The sequence below is a fragment of the Hyperolius riggenbachi genome, chromosome 1, assembly GCF_040937935.1.
Source record: "Hyperolius riggenbachi isolate aHypRig1 chromosome 1, aHypRig1.pri, whole genome shotgun sequence".
NCBI lineage: Eukaryota > Metazoa > Chordata > Amphibia > Anura > Hyperoliidae > Hyperolius > Hyperolius riggenbachi.
Window position 1 is genome coordinate 647,465,306 of NC_090646.1, and position 15,636 is coordinate 647,480,941.

At 51.0% G+C, this 15,636-nt stretch overlaps 1 protein-coding gene across 1 annotated transcript; it reads right to left on the reverse strand.

Annotated features, from left to right (window-relative positions):
- Nucleotides 1–10,830: 10,830 nt before the first annotated feature.
- Nucleotides 10,831–13,314, reverse strand: LOC137544010 (mucin-12-like). Its single transcript, XM_068265080.1, has one exon. It carries the CDS (start codon nt 13,312–13,314, stop codon nt 10,831–10,833), a length of 2,484 nt encoding a protein of 827 aa, XP_068121181.1.
- Between the last annotated feature and the right edge of the window lie 2,322 nt (nt 13,315–15,636).

The window sequence follows — 15,636 nt, forward strand, 5'->3', positions numbered from 1 at the left end:
TGCCACCACCACTGGTATGGGCCAGTGGACCCGATTTACTGACTGACTAGTCCTGCGAATAAAACGGTTAAACACACGGTATTCTGTCTAGCCAACAACAAACAAACAGTAGCGTATCTTCAGAGACCCGGGATCAGTTCTGTGTGTGCTGATAAGCAGGGTAGCGGAACAGTGAATGACTTGGAGGAAGTCTTTTATTCACAGCAATATAAATAATTAATATATACAGACAATTATTAAAATCAACAATTATTAAAACAGTAATAGCCAGTATAAAAAATAAAAGAAGGGAGAAAAATACTTAGTTCCTGGAAAGATGTCCTTTTTGTGTGAAAAATCAGAGTTCTGGGTTTCAATCAAAGTTCAGAGTTCAGACCAGGTGGATGCCAGCATATCCTCAAGCTGGCACCGATGAGTTCAAGATGTTTTCAGGGTGGAGGACTCAAGCCCGCCTGCTGGCTCTGTGCTTTTGATGAAGCTGGTTTGGGGGTGTGGCAATGCCGGCCCCCTCTGAGCTACCAGCAAATGACAGTTCATTCCCTCTGAGAGATTTTAGAGCTAAACTTATGAATTGCTGTAACTCCTGAACCATACACGTTACATTTAGGGGGGTAACAGCTTCATACTTGGAGGAAAATACAGATTAATATGATATCCGACATGGCTAGTGCAGCAGATCAGGGTCCTGGGTAGATTCATACCTGGGTTGTAGGGGTCCCGGGCCTCTCTCGACTGGTATCAAGAGATCCAGCATGACCCTACGGATCCAATGATACCGCTCTCATAACCACCCTATTTATTGTATTCTGTAAATGGGCAAAGGATTATATAGTACATTCATTTCTTCCTGCTAAGGCTGGAGTCAGCCTGACTGGAGTCCAGCTGTGTCTGCTTCTTATCTCCGTCTATGAAAGGCCCTGTTGGCTCCTTCAATTAACATCTGAATGTGAGATCAGCTTAGATAAACTTTGAGTTTACACCTCTGGCTTAATCAGCAGTCACAGGGCCAGTCTTCCTGCCAGCTGCTAACAGGGGAAAAAAAACTGCCTATTTAAAAAAACCCGGAATGTCAATCTCTAAATCGCTGGCCTGACTACCATCCAGGGCGATCGGCGCAATAAACCGATTGCGTTCTAGTTTATCACGGCTGTTCCGTGACACCTCCCCTTCCTGACGCTGTGTCGAGGGTTGTCAGCAAGACATCCGTCGTAGCAGCCATTGGCGCTGTTGGGCCTAGTTCCCCCTGACACCAGGACAGCCCATCAGCGTTCCGGTGTCGGCCAACCTGGCTGATGGGTCTCGGGTTGCCGGTGCGGCAGGGAAACCTATTGGAGCCTGTGGCTCGGTTCCCCTGGACCGGTTGCGGTCTGCTACCTTCAGGGTTGACCCGACATGGACCGTTCTGGACAGGGCGTTTGCGCCACTGCAGTCGGACGTGGTGTCTGCCGGGACTGCTGACAATGGGCAGTGGGTTGGTTAGGTCAACAGCCAGCCCACGCAGGGTTCCCCTGCTAAGTGGCTGTGGACCTAAGGGAACCCCGCGGGAATCCCTGGACCTTCCCAGCTCCTGACAGACGGCACATGCTCTGCAGTAGTTTGCTACATCCCTGTTCATCCGGGGCCAAAAAAACTGTTTCCGAATACCGGCAAGTGTCTTGCGGACCCCTGAGTGCCCTGTCAGAGGATTACCATGTGCGGATTTCAGCACATGTCCCCTGAACGCACTCGGGACCACAAGCCATTTGGTATTCGCGTGGGATCTACCTGTAGGGGGCTGTACAGACTCACTGTACAGTCTCCCACCTTCCCAGTACACCTTGAAAGCGGCCCCGTCTGCGAGGGGCTCAGCGGCTTGCTGCCTGAGCACCTCCAGGCATGGGTCACTTTGTAGTGCGGCTGGGAATCCCACCACTGCCACCACTGTCACAGGAGCCCTAGTGGCTGACCGCACTTAGCCTTCTAAACGGTGCCAGCGCACGGATCGTGCGAACTCTGGTCGCAGTCAATGCGCAGGAACCGTTAAGAATTAGCCGCAGACAACTCAGAAGGGAGCCTGTGAGACACGGGTAATTACAACGTACACACGATTCCACGGTATCTGCCACCACCACTGGTATGGGCCAGTGGACCCGATTTACTGACTGACTAGTCCTGCGAATAAAACGGTTAAACACACGGTATTCTGTCTAGCCAACAACAAACAAACAGTAGCGTATCTTCAGAGACCCGGGATCAGTTCTGTGTGTGCTGATAAGCAGGGTAGCGGAACAGTGAATGACTTGGAGGAAGTCTTTTATTCACAGCAATATAAATAATTAATATATACAGACAATTATTAAAATCAACAATTATTAAAACAGTAATAGCCAGTATAAAAAATAAAAGAAGGGAGAAAAATACTTAGTTCCTGGAAAGATGTCCTTTTTGTGTGAAAAATCAGAGTTCTGGGTTTCAATCAAAGTTCAGAGTTCAGACCAGGTGGATGCCAGCATATCCTCAAGCTGGCACCGATGAGTTCAAGATGTTTTCAGGGTGGAGGACTCAAGCCCGCCTGCTGGCTCTGTGCTTTTGATGAAGCTGGTTTGGGGGTGTGGCAATGCCGGCCCCCTCTGAGCTACCAGCAAATGACAGTTCATTCCCTCTGAGAGATTTTAGAGCTAAACTTATGAATTGCTGTAACTCCTGAACCATACACGTTACATTTACGGGGGTAACCGCTTCATACTTGGAGGAAAATACAGATTAATATGATATCCGACATGGCTAGTGCAGCAGATCAGGGTCCTGGGTAGATTCATACCTGGGTTGTAGGGGCCCCGGGCCCCTCTCGACTGGTATCAAGAGATCCAGCATGACCCTACGGATCCAATGATACCGCTCTCATAACCACCCTATTTATTGTATTCTGTAAATGGGCAAAAGATTATATAGTACATTCATTTCTTCCTGCTAAGGCTGGAGTCAGCCTGACTGGAGTCCAGCTGTGTCTGCTTCTTATCTCCGTCTATGAAAGGCCCTGTTGGCTCCTTCAATTAACATCTGAATGTGAGATCATCTTAGACAAACTTTGAGTTTACACCTCTGGCCTAATCAGCAGTCACAGGGCCAGTCTTCCTGCCAGCTGCTAACGGGAAAAAAAACTGCCTATTTAAAAAAACCCGGAATGTCAATCTCTAAATCGCTGGCCTGACTACCATCCAGGGCGATCGGCGCAATAAACCGATTGCGTTCTAGTTTCTCACGGCTGTTCCGTGACACTCCGCTTCTCTTCTTATTCAGCCTCCATGAAACTGGATTGGGTGTGGCTGCACATGAGTTGTGATCAGACATTTGGTACTGGATTGGGTGTGGCTGCACATGAGTTGTGATCAGACATTTGGTACTGGATTGGGTGTGGCTGCACATGAGTTGTGATCAGACATTTGGTACTGGATTGGGTGTGGCTGCACATGAGTTGTGATCAGACATTTGGCGTAATATAATCCAGCTGTTGCCGCAAGCTCACTAACCTGCAAGAAAGTAGAATTTGTGCCAGAGGGAAACAACGCATGTGGTGGTGTCACGTGATAGAAGTGCTCGCGGCAATTTAAGGACGCCGGACACAGGAAGTGGCACGTCAGATGAGCATGCAACACTCCCCCAGGCCCAGGGGGGGCACATACACGTGGGGGTTAGAGTAGCTGGGGGTCCGTCGGTCACCTGGAATTCAAATGCCGTTATAGCCATACACTCAATTGAGCCCTTGCGACTGAGTTTTTCCGAGCTCGACCAGTCAATCCATTTGGCCCGGAAATCGATCGAAACGATTAATCGAGTGGCCATGTTGTCGCATTGATATCTGCCGAATTTGATCATTATGATGACGAAGATCACAGATGGATTAAGATGTAATGGGGCCCTAGGAAAGGTGGTAGATGTGGGCCCCTCTTGTGGTCCTTTTGGTAAGCTGATGTGGAGAGAGGTCGAAGAAGGTGACAGGAGGGCCGCTTAACACCCACTAGGCCCCAGGCACCTGCCTAGGTTGCCTGGTGGATGATCCTGCTCTGACGTGGTAATGTACGGACACCCTAATGCCTAGTACGCACCATACGATTTTCTGTTAGATGTTCTGCATTAAAGTAGACATACACTTATAGATTTGCAGCAGATTTGACCATCCGATAGATTTCTGTCAGATGCCTATCATGTCAGATGCCTATCAGGTCGAATCTGACAGGAATCTATCTCATGTGTGCCACACAGTAGGAATTGAATTTCAATAGATTTCAGAATGAAATCTATTGAAATTCAATCAAAATGCAGTGTTGCACCATTTGATCCAATGCAACCCTATGGGCCATCGATCGGCTGCCAGATTTTCCGTCCAGACTGATCGATCAAATCGATCGAAATCGGCTGGAAATCGATCCATCTGCCAATCGATCATGCTTCTGCTGCAAAGATTTCTAGATCTATATTTCAATCAAAATGGTCTAATCGGCCGTCGATTGATGGCTAAAATCGACCAGTATATGGCCTGCTTAAAGCCTCATCTACACGCATAGATGAGGCGGCGATCCGGCGGCTCGATTAGCCGCCAGATCGCCTCTTCCGCGTACCCGCCGTGTCCCCGCCGGAGTCGTTGCCTGCAATCCGGCGTGTGTACGGACCTTAAAGGGATACTGTAGGGTGGTCGGGGGAAAATGAGTTGAAGTTACCACCAGTTATTCACTTCTGGAATTTCAGACTTTAACCACTTGAGGACCCACCCTTTACCCCCCCTTAAGGACCAGCGCTGGTTTGAGTGATCTGTGCTGGGTGGGCTCTGCAGCCCCCAGCACAGATCAGGGTGCAGGCAGGGAGATCAGATTGCCCCCCTTTTTTCCCCCCTATGGGGATGATGTGCTGGGGGGGTCTGATCTCTCCTGCCTGCTGTGGGTGGCGGGGGGGGGCACCTCAAAGCCCCCCTCCGCGGCGAAATCCTCCCCCTCCCTCTCCTACCTGGCCCCCTCCTGGAGATCCGGCTGCACAGGACGCTATCCGTCCTGTGCAGCCTGTGACGGGACGTCCCCTGTCACATGGCGGCGATCCCCGGCCGCTGACTGGCCGGGGATCGCCGATCTGCCTTACGGCGCTGCTGCGCAGCAGCGCCGTACAAATGTAAACAAAGCGGATTATTTCCGCTTGTGTTTACATCTAGCCTGCGAGCCGCCATCGGCGGCCCGCAGGCTATTCACGGAGCCCCCCGCCGTGATTTGACAGGAAGCAGCCGCTCGTACGAGCGGCTGCTTCCTGATTAATTAGGCTGCAGCTGGCGACGCAGTACTGCGTCGCTGGTCCTGCAGCTGCCACTTTGCCGACGCACGTTATGAGTGTGCGGTCGGCAAGTGGTTAAAGTCTGAAAACCACTGCGCCTGCGTTGCCGTGTCCTCGCTTCCCCTGCGCAGTACGCTCCTGGTGCCATCAGCGGGAGCGAGGACACGGCAACGCAGGTGCAGTGGTTTTCAGACTTTAAAGTCTGAAATTCCAGAAGTGAACCGGAGGCGGGCCCAGAGCATCGGTGAGTGGCTGTGCGGGCACAGGATGTCTGCGGGGGACCATTAGAAGCCCCGGGTAACTTCAACTCATTTTCCCCAGACTCCCCCTACAGTATCCCTTTAACATTTTCTGTAGAGACTGGTCATTATCTCCGGTGCATTGTCTTCTGGTTATCTCCTGCTAAGTAGAACAATGCCTTAAGGTGGCCATACACTGGTCGATTTGCCATCAGATTCGACCAACAGATAGATCCCTCTCTGATCGAATCTGATCAGAGAGGGATCGTATGGCCACCTTTACTGCAAACAGATTGTGAATCGATTTCAGCCTGAAACCTTTTACAATCGGTGGTGGTGGACCAGAGCGGAGACGGAGCAGCGGTGACCGGGGGTAGTCGCGCAGGCGGAGCAGGTAATGTATGCGGGCTCTATTGCGTCGGTCGTCGGGCACTCGAACGCCGCTAGCGACGCGCTCCCTACCCGCGGGCGATCGACGGTAATTTTCCGCACGGAGCGATCGGCGGGATCAGACGGGATAGATCGAAATTTAGCATGTAGCGGGAACGATGTGACAGCAGATTCGATCCCAGTGATCGAATCTGCTGTCGATCGGCGGGGAATCGGCCTAGTGTATGGCCAGCTTTAGGGTGCCCATACACTTGTCAGATTAGCAGCAGATAGATCATCAGATGGAATTCTTATCTATCTGATGTATAAAAGGAAAATTTTTTACTAGTTTGAAATCTATTGATAAACGATCTGATGGCATTTTTTGCCATCAGATTTCCATTAGGGCCAATGCAAAATGATAAGCTCAACAGATCGACCTAGATTTTCCACCCTGCCAGTTTGATGGAAATCCATCGAAATCGATCGAAATCGGCGGTCGATTGGCCAACCGATTTGCAATCGATCAATCGATTTTGATCGATCGGACGGCCAGAAAATCGGCTGAGTGTATGGGCCCCTTAATTGCTTGGCAGATAGATGGTTAGATAGATAAGTTCCAACATGTTGGAAATTATCTATCTGGCAGGTAAATCGTAAGGGGCCCATACACCTAACAATTTTCCCGCCAATATACAGAAGATTCGATCACTGTGATCGAATATGCAGTGAAATCATTGTGCAAACACTGACAGAACGATCGTTTTCCGTCCGAAATCAATCGATCCGTCCGTGCGGAAGATTTTGCTCAATCGCCGGCGGGTCGGGAGTGCATCGATAGCGGCGTTTGAATGCCCGACGACCGACGCAATACAGCAGCAATACATTGCCTGATCCGCTGGCGTGACTCCCCCGGTTTCCACTGTCCTCTTCTCCGCGCTGGGCTCCGAGTCCGGCAGGCTTAACTGAACTTCCTGTCCCGGCAGGAAGTTTGAACAGTAGAGCGCCCTCTACTGTTTAAACTTCACCTGGACAGGAAGTTCAGTAAAGCCCGCCGGACTCGGAGCCCAGCGCGGAGAAGAGGACAGCGAAGACTGGGGGAGTCACGCCAGCGGATCAGGTAATGTATGCGGGGGGGGGGGGGGGGGGAGGAGCAGCGGCAGCACCACCACCACCACAGATTGTGAACGGTTTCAGGCTGAAATCGATTCACAATCAGTTTGCAGTAAAGGCAGCCATACGATCCCTCTCTGATCAGATTCGATCAGAGAGGGATCTATCTGTTGGTCGATCTGATGGCAAATCGACCAGTGTATGGCCACCTTTATGCTGGGAATACACGTTACGTTTTTTGCTAAGAATCGTTCCGATGGATGACTTCGATGATAAAATTCCGACATGTCCGATGTTCCGCTCGATTTGTTTCCGCTCAATTTCTCATAGAAGTGAATGGAAAAAAGATGAGAAAAACGAGTGGAAGATAAGAGAATCGAGCAAAGAATCGAATGGCTAATAGATTTGCGCGCCGAATCGAACTTGCAAAACGTAACCTGTATTCCCAGCATTACAGGAAATCTAACAGAAAATTGTATGGTGTGTACCTAGCATAATGCTGGGCATACACGGTACAATTGTGCGCCGGAATCGAGCTGCTGGCTCGATGCCGGCGCGTCCCCGCTCATCCGCACGGGCGCGTGGATCGATTCCCGCTCGTCCCCGCGGGCACTACCTTATCTCCGCTTCGTTTCTTCCATTGTCCGCCCACGGGGATCGAGCGGTATCGATCCGGCGCGGTGATCGGACACGTCGGATATTATCAATCGAGCCATCGGCGGCTCGATTGATAATAAAAAACGAGCCGTGTATGCCCAGCAGGGCCGGGCCGAGGCATAGGCTGGAGAGGCTCCAGCCTCAGGGCGCAGTGTAGGAGGGGGCACACAATTCATTCAGCTGTCATTCCTAATTGTGTATGAAGCAGAAAGAAATAAGAAAAGGGGATACATAGCAGTTACTGCAAGCCAGATAACTAGATATTAAGGTGTTGGGGAGGTTGTGGGCCCTGGGGAGCCTCTTAGTCTAATAGCAATCAGTGTGTGACGGTTGGGGTGGCAGGGATGGAGGGGCGCAATTTGGTGTCTCAGCCTTGGGTGCTGGAGGACCTTGTCCCAGCTCTGATGCCCAGCATAAGATTGTTCTCTGTGTCTCCTCTTCTCCCAGACGTCAGCCGTCAGGCAGTGTGGAGACACATTATTCCTATTTGTTTAGAAAAGACGTGATTTGATAAGTGGTGCTGTGATAAAACCCTGATTGATTGCGGCACGCACGCCCGTCACACACTAATACAGAGCTGCAATGTCACTAATCAGTTGATTATTGTTCTGTGGCCCATTCAGAAAGTTTCAGCTAAAGGGGCCCATACACTCAGCCGATTTTTGGCCGTTCGATCGATTTCGATTGATTTCAATCGATCTGGCAGGTTGGAAAATCTAGGTCAATCTGTTGAGATTGCTTATCATTTTGCATTGGACCTAATGGAAATCTGATGGCAAAAAAAATGCCATCAGATCGATTTTCAATAGATTTCAAACTGAAATCTATTGGAAATCTGTTCCTAAACACATCAGATAGATCAGAAATCTATCTGATGATCTATCTGCTGCTAATCTAACGAGTGTATGGCCACCTTTACTGTAAAGATGTACATAAACATGTATTGTGTAAATATTTTAAGGGTCTTCTTTCCATGTATAGTATGGGAACAACAATTAGTGAAAATCTCTCTCCGTCACAAGCCAACCCAATCTGTCCCCTCCATCTGATAGGATTCCAATGCTAAAGTACTTGTAAATGTGACTTACAGAGAATCTGTGACTTTAAGACATTAACCACTTGCCGACCGCGCACTCATACCGCGCGTCGGCAAAGTGGCAGCTGCAGGACCAGCAACGCAGTTCTGCGTCGCCGGCTGCAGGCTGATTAATCAGGAAGCAGCCGCTCGCGCGAGCTTCCTGTCAATTCACGGCGGGGGGCTCCGTGAATACCCTGCGGGCCGCCAATCGCGGCTCGCAGGCTAAATGTAAACACAAGCGGAAATAATCCGCTTTGTTTACATCCGTACAACGCTGCTAACAGTAGCAGCGTTGTACCAGATCAGCGATCCCCGGCCAATCAGCGGCCGGGGATCGCTGTCACATGACAGGCAGGAGCCTGTTAGAGGCTGCACAGGGCAGATCCGTTCCTGTGCAGCCTCGGATCTCCAAGGAAGGGAGGGAGGAGAGGGAGGGGGGAATTTCGCTGCGGAGGGGGGCTTTGAGGTGCCCCCCCCCGCAACACCCAGGCAGGCAGGAGCGATCAGACCCCCCCAGCACATCATCCCCCTAGTGGGGAAAAAAGGGGGGCGATCTGGTCGCTCTGCCTGCACCCTGATCTGTGCTGGGGGCTGCACAGCTCACCCAGCACAGATCAGCTAAAACAGCGCTGGTCCTTAAGGGGGGGTAAAGGGTGGGTCCTCAAGTGGTTAAACAAAAATGATACTCACCTTGAATTCTAATGAGGCTTCCCCCCTCCTCCTCAGCCAGCCTGATCTAGCGCTGGCACCCCTGAATAATTAACAATACAGTTATAACAGTGGCCTGCCTGTGCAGGCACTCTAGTGGTTTTCTGCTTGAGCTCTGGCATAAATAGCCGAGCCCGATCAGGTCCGCAGGCGCAGACGGGGAAGCTTCTGGAGCCTAAAGAGGCTTCCCTCATCTGCCCCTTCAGTGGTGGAACCCCTGAAATTCCAGCAACAAGGGCTTGTTGGCGCTGCGCGCAGGCGCACTAGCTGGGGTTCCACCATTTGGAATGGGACTGAAGGGGAGGACAAGGGCTTCCCCCTCTCAAGGTATGTTCACCTAGGGGCACTTTGTTCACTTCATGCTGCTTTCACATTATTAACAGGCGGTAGCGTTGCACTGGCAAAAACAGGCAGTGCAACGCTACCGTCAAAAACAGGCCTTCAGGGAACACTGCTTTGGTACACAGTGATCCCTGTTTGCCCACCAGTCAAACAGGAAGTGACATGCGCTTGCAGTCACTTCCTGCTTTGGGTATGCGGAAGCGTACTGTTAAAATACACTTTTGCGCATGCGCGTCATGACATCAACTATTTAAAAAACCCTACATCGCCATGGGCTTCCAAGCCAACGCAGATCGCCACAGGTCTCTGCCGATACAGCACGGTAATGTAGCTCTGAATCTGCACTAGCGTTAAATTGGGGGCTTCCGGTGCAGCGTACCGCAACGTGGGAAGTATGAACTTCCCCGCAGGGTTTCGTTAGGCTGCGGTAGCAGTGCGGCGCAGTGTAAGGGCCCTTAGGGTCACTTTAAGGGGCGACTATTGCAAAAAAAGAAAGTAAAATTGTAAATGCATACATATAAATGTACATTTCTCTCAGGATAAAATGCACCTTCAAATTACTTTTTCGCTATGTCGATGTCACTTACAGGAGGTAGGGAAAATCGGACAGATTTGACAGGTTTTAGACTAGTCCATGTCCTCATGGGGGATTCCTAGTCAATTCTTTCTTTACACTTACTGAAATCCAGTTGCTGCTTAGTCAAACTGCCAAAATAGTGTGCAAATGAGTAAGGAAGCTGGCTGACATCTTTGTATAGGTCCTTTCCACCGAATTTTCAAAGAATAATGGTGATACTGAGAATCCCCCATGAGCAGATGGACTAGTCCAAAATCTGCCAGATCTGTCAGTTTTTTCCTACCTTCTGTAACTGACATCGACATAGGGATGAAACGTAATTTATAGAGCATTTAATGCTGGGAGAAGTTTACATTTTATATGTATGTATTTTCCATTTTAAAATTTTGGTCCTTTGACTTTGGGAGGCGTCCAGCTTGTCTTCCTCTTCCCTCTTCTACAGAACATGCAGTCTACGCTGAGCCACAGGGTGACACAGTGAGGAAGGTGAGGGTATCAAGTGACACAAAGAGACAGATAAGGGTATCAGGTGACACAGTGAGGAAGGTGAGGGTATCGGGTGACACAGAGAGGAAGGTGAGGGTATCGGGTGACACAGAGAGGAAGGTGAGGGTATCGAGTGACACAGAGAAGAAGGTGAGGGTATCGGGTGGCACAGAGAGGAAGGTGAGGGTATCGGGTGACACAGAGAGGAAGGTGAGGGTATCGGGTGACACAGAGAGGAAGGTGAGGGTATCAAGTGACACAGAGAGGAAGGTGAGGGTATCGGGTGACACAGAGAGGAAGGTGAGGGTATCGGGTGGCACAGAGAGGAAGGTGAGGGTATCGGGTGGCACAGAGAGGAAGGTGAGGGTATCGGGTGGCACAGAGAGGAATGTGAGGGTATCGGGTGACACAGAGAGGAAGGTGAGGGTATCGGGTGACACAGAGAGGAAGATGGGGGTATCGGGTGACACAGAGAGGAAGGTAAGGGTATCGGGTGACACAGAGAGGAAGGTAAGGGTATCGGGTGACACAGAGAGGAAGGTGAGGGTATCGGGTGACACAGAGAGGAAGGTGAGGGTATCGGGTGACACAGAGAGGAAGTTGAGGGTATTGGGTGACACAGAGAGGAAGTTGAGGGTATCGGGTGACACAGAGAGGAAGTTGAGGGTATCGGGTGGCACAGAGAGGAAGGTGAGGGTATCGGGTGGCACAGAGAGGAAGGTGAGGGTATCGGGTGGCACAGAGAGGAAGGTGAGGGTATCGGGTGGCACAGAGAGGAAGGTGAGGGTATCGAGGGACACAGAGAGGAAGGTGAGGGTATCGGGTGACACAGAGAGGAAGGTGAGGGTATCGGGTGACACAGAGAAGAAGGTGAGGGTATCGGGTGATACAGAGAGGAAGGTGAGGGTATCGGGTGACACAGAGAGGAAGTTGAGGGTATCTGGTGACACAGAGAGGAAGTTGAGGGTATCGGGTGACACAGAGAGGAAGATGGGGGTATCAAGTGACACAGAGAGGAAGTTGAGGGTATTGGGTGACACAGAGAAGAAGGTGAGGGTATCGGGTGACACAGAGAGGAAGGTGAGGGTATCGGGTGACACAGAGAGGAAGGTAAGGGTATCGGGTGACACAGAGAGGAAGGTGAGGGTATCGGGTGACACAGAGAGGAAGGTGAGGGTATCGGGTGACGCAGAGAGGAAGATGAGGGTATCGGGTGACACAGAGAGGAAGTTGAGGGTATTGGGTGACACAGAGAGGAAGTTGAGGGTATCGGGTGACACAGAGAGGAAGTTGAGGGTATCGGGTGGCACAGAGAGGAAGGTGAGGGTATCGGGTGGCACAGAGAGGAAGGTGAGGGTATCGGGTGGCACAGAGAGGAAGGTGAGGGTATCGGGTGGCACAGAGAGGAAGGTGAGGGTATCGGGTGACACAGAGAGGAAGTTGAGGGTATCTGGTGACACAGAGAGGAAGTTGAGGGTATCGGGTGACATAGAGAGGAAGATGGGGGTATCGGGTGACACAGAGAGGAAGATGGGGGTATCGGGTGACACAGAGAGGAAGGTGAGGGTATCGGGTGACACAGAGAAGAAGGTGAGGGTATCGGGTGACACAGAGAGGAAGGTGAGGGTATCGGGTGACACAGAGAGGAAGTTGAGGGTATCTGGTGACACAGAGAGGAAGTTGAGGGTATCGGGTGACACAGAGAGGAAGGTGAGGGTATCGGGTGACACAGAGAGGAAGGTGAGGGTATCGGGTGACACAGAGAGGAAGGTGAGGGTATCGGGTGGCACAGAGAGGAAGGTGAGGGTATCGGGTGGCACAGAGAGGAAGGTGAGGGTATCGGGTGACACAGAGAGGAAGGTGAGGGTATCGGGTGACACAGAGAGGAAGGTGAGGGTATCGGGTGACACAGAGAGGAAGGTGAGGGTATCGGGTGGCACAGAGAGGAAGGTGAGGGTATCGGGTGGCACAGAGAGGAAGGTGAGGGTATCGGGTGACACAGAGAGGAAGGTGAGGGTATCGGGTGGCACAGAGAGGAAGGTGAGGGTATCGGGTGACACAGAGAGGAAGGTGAGGGTATCGGGTGACACAGAGAGGAAGGTGAGGGTATCGGGTGGCACAGAGAGGAAGGTGAGGGTATCGGGTGACACAGAGAGGAAGTTGAGGGTATCTGGTGACACAGAGAGGAAGGTGAGGGTATCGGGTGGCACAGAGAGGAAGGTGAGGGTATCGGGTGACACAGAGAGGAAGGTGAGGGTATCGGGTGACACAGAGAGGAAGGTGAGGGTATCGGGTGGCACAGAGAGGAAGGTGAGGGTATCGGGTGACACAGAGAGGAAGTTGAGGGTATCTGGTGACACAGAGAGGAAGGTGAGGGTATCTGGTGACACAGAGAGGAAGGTGAGGGTATTGGGTGACACAGAGAGGAAGGTGAGGGTATCGGGTGACATAGAGAGGAAGATGATTGTATCAAATGACACAGAGAGGAAGATGGGGGTATCAGGTGACACAGAGAGGAATGTGAGGGTATCGGGTGACACAGAGAGAAAGCTGGGGGTATCGAGGGACACAGAGAGGAAGGTGAGGGTATCGGGTGACACAGAGAAGAAGGTGAGGGTATCGGGTGATACAGAGAGGAAGGTGAGGGTATCGGGTGACACAGAGAAGAAGGTGAGGGTATCGGGTGACACAGAGAGGAAGGTGAGGGTATCGGGTGACACAGAGAGGAAGGTGATTGTATCAAATGACACAGAGAGGAAGGTGAGGGTATCGGGTGACACAGAAAGGAAGGTGAGGGTATCGGGTGACACAGAGAGGAAGATGGGGGTATCAGGTGACACAGAGAGGAATGTGAGGGTATCGGGTGACACAGAGAGAGGAAGGTGAGGGTATCGAGGGACACAGAGAGGAAGGTGAGGGTATCGGGTGACACAGAGAGGAAGGTGAGGGTATCGGGTGACACAGAGAAGAAGGTGAGGGTATCGGGTGATACAGAGAGGAAGGTGAGGGTATCGGGTGACACAGAGAGGAAGGTGAGGGTATCGGGTGACACAGAGAAGAAGGTGAGGGTATCGGGTGATACAGAGAGGAAGGTGAGGGTATCGGGTGACACAGAGAGGAAGGTGAGGGTATCGGGTGACACAGAGAGGAAGGTGAGGGTATCAAGTGACACAGAGAGGAAGATGAGGGTATCGGGTGACACAGAGAGGAAGGTGAGGGTATCGGGTGACACAGAGAAGAAGGTGAGGGTATCGGGTGATACAGAGAGGAAGGTGAGGGTATCGAGTGACACAGAGAGGAAGGTGAGGGTATCAAATGACACAGAGAGACAGATAAGGGTATCGGGTGACACATAGTGGAATGCTTGGTTGTCAGGTGACACAGAGTGGAAGGTTTGGTTGTCAGGTGACACACAGAGTGGAATCTGTCGCTTGACACCCTCATCTTGTTTCATCTAAATGTCCTCATCTTCCTCTCTCACCTCCTCTCTGTATCATGTGACTCCCACCACCATCTCTAGGCCCATACAATCATACTGTGTATAGTCACCTGCTGCAGCCGTACAGACTGTCACCTCAGGGCTGTGTGCTCTCACTCAAGGTGATTTCAGTGTTATGTGTACTGCGGCCTGGACTGCTGGAAATATGAAAAGCAGATATGAAGGCCAGACAGCGCCTGTGCTCTCAGGCTGACAGACACACAATGGCTCATGGGACGCCGGGTTTTATCGCAGCAGTCGTTACCCAGAAATCCGTTTGTGGAGGGTTTGGCTGAGCAGCTGGCCGCGATTCTGAGTTCCCATCTATCATTTTTGCTTTCTGTAATAAATTGTTATATCGGATATCGTAAACCTGTCCTGATGGAACTACAGACAGGTTCCCCTACGTACAGACAGATCCCGTCCCGGGAGATTGCTTGTGATCAATGAGATGCAAATATTTCCGAGTTCATGCAGGATTATGTAATATTTTTATGTAAATATAGGCATCTTCTAAATGGATCATTCAAGTCCCGCCCAGGTTTAACTTGATTGGTCCATTTATTTTCAAGCTGCCTATATTTGCATAAAAATGTACATATCCTGCATGAACTCGGAAATATTTGCATCTCATTGATCATTGCTAATTGTAAGTTGAATTTGTTTGTAAGTTGTGGATAAATTATTTACTTTTGGACGTATGCAGTAGTATAAACTATGTTTTTTGGTTGTTTTTAATGTGCTTTAAGGCTGCTTTCACAGTGGGACGTTACAGGCACAAGTTAGAGCAGCCTCTAACGCACCCCACCGCACAGCAATGAAAAATCAATGGGCTGTTCACAGTGCCCACGTTGCGTTACACAGTAACGCTGCACGTTCAATGAAAGTGCAGCATACTGTGTGTTCTAGCAGCTTAGGCCGCGTTAGACTGTTTGCACATGCTCAGTATGGGTGAATTTTTTTTATTTTATGGGCGGAGAGGAGGCGGGGAGAGTCCTCTACGTAGCCAGGCACATGGCTGCTTCTTATTCACTGCACTTGCAGTGTTTACTTCCTGGAGCGGCCGCTGATTGGCTGGTGGGACCATGTGATGCGGAGAGCTCCGCTCACGTGGTCTCCGCAGCTTATCTGACAGAGCAGGCGCACCAAGAGCTGCTTTTAACGCGGCTCTTGGTAGCGTCCTCCTCCACCACCACCAGGCGTTGCGTTAGGGGCATGTTATGCAACCTATAACGTCCCCTAAATGCAACGTCCTGGTGAGAAAGCAGCCTTAGGGTTCAAACCCACTAGCAGC